Source organism: Hakea prostrata, chromosome 6 (genome assembly GCF_041222555.1).
Source record: "Hakea prostrata isolate BN-2017 chromosome 6, UWA_Hpros_2, whole genome shotgun sequence".
Classification (NCBI taxonomy): Eukaryota; Viridiplantae; Streptophyta; class Magnoliopsida; order Proteales; family Proteaceae; genus Hakea; species Hakea prostrata.
In genome coordinates this window covers 26019076-26023168 of record NC_142605.1, presented here as the reverse complement: position 1 = coordinate 26023168, position 4093 = coordinate 26019076, and the positions used below count along the sequence as shown (strand labels likewise).

The 4093-nt window shown below is 38.2% G+C and overlaps 1 protein-coding gene across 1 annotated transcript; it reads left to right on the top strand.

The window, feature by feature from the left end:
• The first annotated feature begins 2871 nt into the window (after positions 1-2871).
• LOC149012927 (zinc-finger homeodomain protein 6-like) lies at positions 2872-3438 on the top strand. The gene has a single exon (XM_089157683.1). The coding sequence runs from the start codon at positions 2872-2874 to the stop codon at positions 3436-3438; it is 567 nt and encodes a 188-aa protein (XP_089013809.1).
• The last annotated feature ends 655 nt before the right edge of the window (positions 3439-4093 follow it).

The following is a 4093-nucleotide window of genomic DNA, read 5'->3' as shown; positions in this document are numbered from 1 at the left end:
TACTTTCAAGGCAACCACAATCACCTTCTTTGGGGGTACCTCATTTGCTAGGGCAACTAACTCTAAACAAACCAAATAGTTGAGAACAAAACCAAAACACTTACTGTTTCTTCCTAGTAGATTTCTTTCCCTTTCGATGTGGTGTTTTGTCACCATGAGGTTCTAAGAATTTTGAGAATGCTCGATCTCTCTAGGGTTTCATTTTGTAAAATCAAATTTTAAAATACTTGAATGTAAAATAAAAAGTCATAACTACAAGTATATCCATCTTTTTATTAGACCCGTTGGATCAATGTTCTCCTGCATGATGTACTTCTAGTAGTCGAAAGGATGTAAGGGTATTTGGTCTAAAAAATGATTTGTCCTTAGTTGGTTTTTTTGGATACCATAGTAGAGGTAAATGCAAGATGCCTTTTTTTTCTTGGGGGGGGGGGTTAAAAATGACTTAAGTTAAACCTCCAGGGGGGCCAAATGAAAATTATCCTAATTTAATATACAATATTGTATGAAAAGAATGTAAGGTGTTTGTCAAGAGTGAGAGGTTTTTCTTCTTTTGGATGAAAAAGTAATTTATCACCAAAAGGAGAGAGGGGAGGGGAGAGAACAACCAGAAATCAAAAGGCGCCCTACAGAGGCCACCAAAGCCAATCAAACAAAACACACTAAGCCCCAAATAAGACCAAAAACAAAATACAAACAAGGCATTAAGGGCCGCGAAAAAAAGACAAAAGAAGGCGTGAATTACTTTTTCCTATTTTTCAGATTCTTTTTCCTCGAAGACAGAAGCTCAACTGAGAAATCATTGGGGAGGGAGGGCAGCCTTTAGTTGAGTGGGAACTTCTCGATCCAATGTTCCCGAAGAGGCGGAGAAGGGGTCTCTATCAAGCCCAGAGGAGGAAATTGGGTTAGAACCAAAGGGGCAAGGGGGCCCAATAGAGGGGGCCAAGGAGGGAGGGAAAGGGAAGTAGGAGGATTTTGCCCAAAGGAGTTGATGGGAGGCTAGGCCTAGAGGGAGAGGTTGTTATTTGTTGGAATGAATTAGAATAGCCTTAGGTTTTGATAAGGTGAGGGTTAGATCCTCCCCTAGTTTTCCTATAAGTTTTTATTCTTCTAACTAGTTTTCCTGTGAGTTTTTATTCTTCTAACTAGCTTTGAAGATTGACTCACACCGACATATTTTGATAGCCAATCCGAATGATCAATTTTCCGACATTTTGTGAACAACCCGACGATGGTCAATCCATTTACCCATTTGAAGCTCAATAAACTATAGAGTCATTGAGTTTTGGGGGTTTTTAAGATTTTGGGTAGGGGTGTCAATTTGTAGCCCAAACCGTTAAACCCAAACCGTTAAACCCAAACCGCACCGACCCGTTATAGCCCGAACCGGCTCGGACTAAACCATAACGAGCTGTGTTTGGGCTGAGGGTGTCAGAGCCCGCACCAACCCGACCCAAACCACAACCCGTTTATAGTTTTACATTGAATATTATTTGAATCTTCATATTACAACTAGATAATTGGTATAGACTATTAGAAAAATTGAGCATGAATTCAAAGATCAAATAGTTTTCTACTAGTTGTAAAGGACAATTAGAAGGATTAAGTATGAATGTCTAATTGAATGTACCAGTTTGCTTAAATTAAGTAAATATTTATCCAATCGAGAGGTATTTTTTTGCCTATTAAGCTAAATACCAACCCAAAAAAGAGACGGATTTCATAGAAGGGGAAAAAATCAATATTCTCACAAAACAAAAACCCAATTTCAAGAGAATCAATCATAGCACAAGGTTGAATTTAAAAGGATTTTTAGTTTGAAGATTTGTTTCAGGAGTACTATTCGGTGGAGCTTGAGGAATGAACTTGCAGTTTCTACGTTACTACTTACTATTTGAGTTCTTGATTTCTATAAGGTGGGTGGAATTTCTACAATGTGGAATGACTTTTCATTTTTTTTTAATGGGAATTGATCAATAGAAATTTTGTTTTCCATAGAGTTTATGCTCTTGTTGTAGCATGCTCAACTATTTATTTTTGTTCTTTTTCTTGCATACCATAAATTGTTAGCTCAAAACTGTTAGTCAACCCGAGTATAAACCGTTAGCCCAAACCGTTAGTTAGCCCGAACCCAAACCGCACCAAATCGAAACTGACCCAATACCATTATTTTTCTAACGGGCCGTGTTTGGGTTGAGTGTTTTTAAGCCCGAAACTGTTAAGCCCTAACCCGAAACCATTCCAAACCACACCGTTGACATCCCTAATTTTGGGTTAGAGTTTTATAATGTTGTTTTGGTGGTTTTGAGAAATTTTCTTTTCGTATTGCACACTTGTTTTTGTTTGTGAATGCGTTAAATCTGTGTGCTACACTGAATTGATTATGCTTCAATTAATGATTTTTTGGGTAGATTTTGAATTTTTTAGTAATAAATATTAGTCTTTAAGTAACTTTAATTATTTGCCAAAAATAAAAAGTCGAACTAACTTGTGCAAACGAGTTGGGATCCTCTACTTTGACGGATAGAGGTTTTTGCTCCCCTCACACCTCTTCACCACACATTAGGAGGAGATCCACCTCTAAATTCTGACAAGAAAATCAAGGTGGATCCCAATGGGTTCGCTTCTAATGTATAGTGAAGAAGTGTGAAAAAACACAAACATCTACCGATCAAGGTAGAGGATCCATGCTCTGTGTGAACACACGACAAATGTAATTGCGATATAATTCTTAATAGAGGCAAAAATAAATTAATTACAACATTAATTACTTCACGAAATCCAAAACTGAATTAATTTTAAGTATCCTTAAGATCTGGGGCATACCACTATATAATTGTTGTTGAGAAGTTCCCTGATGAGAAATTAAGTATGGAGAACCACAAAAGAAAGTTTGCTTATGGTGCTTGCATGAGAAACTATACAGCAAAGTTTGGCAGCCATGTCACTGATGGTTGTGGAGAATTTTTAGCAGCTGATCCCGATGGCTTTTACTGCGTCGTATGTGGATGCCACCAGAATTTTCACAAAGAAAGAATTGCTGTGAGGAGCAACACTGGTGGTAGTGGCAACGGGAGTCTGAACAGCAATGCGATGGTTGAAATTGAGGTGGTGGCTGTAGTAACTGATGAAGCAATAAGAGAGGAAGTGATGCTTCAAGCAATCCAACGCCAGAATTTGCATCTACAACAGCAAGGAGTGGTGGAGGAGCTGCAGGCTGATAGGTCAGTGAGAAGGCCAAGGTTTAGGTTTACCCGGGAGCAAAAGGAAAGCATGTTTTCTTTTGCAAATAGTCTTCAATGGAGATTGCTGAAACAGAGATCCAATGAGATCAACCGATTCTGTGAGCAAATTGGGGTGCCTCGAAAATCCTATGATTCATGGGTCAACAACAACAAGCCCCGTGGTGAACGTATTCGAGTACCTCTTGCCATATAGGGTGATCGTATCAAAATGTTTATGGAGGTTTGTGTAGAGTGAGTTATCCTCTCTATCCTCGAGGTACGAGGATAGAGGAAAATGATAAATCTTTATATCGTAAGAAAAAGGAAATGATAAATAAAGTATAACTTTTAAGTAGACTTGTTTTCTTGTTCACTGCTCCTTGAGTATTGCTTGCTTCCATAATGAAATCATGAACAGTAACTGTGTGCATTCGAAAGCATAGTGGTCGATCTTTGGAGGAAATTAAGACCGACATGGGCTGTTGATGTGGTTTGTTTGGTGTACACTTCTTTCTGTGATGGTATTGATCAACTGATTTGTCTGACTGAAAAATAGAATCAGTCAACAAAAATTGTTTTAACAATTACATTTTTTTGGCATTCCTGTGAGAGTAGAACCTAGTTAATGAAGCGAAAGGATGGCAAGACCAATGCCGTGTGCAACTGATTGGTCGCTTTCTGATTCTTGGCTTTTTAGGTGTTCTCCTAGCTGGGTGCTTCGCACGGTAGTTCTCAATTAAATTTGAATTACCAAAAAAAAAAAAAAGTGAATGAAAGAGCAAAGAAAAAGGAAAGAACTCCACCAGAGATGGAGAGTAGGAAGGAAGAAAAATGACTCAAAGCATAGCGATGATTATGATTTTATGGAT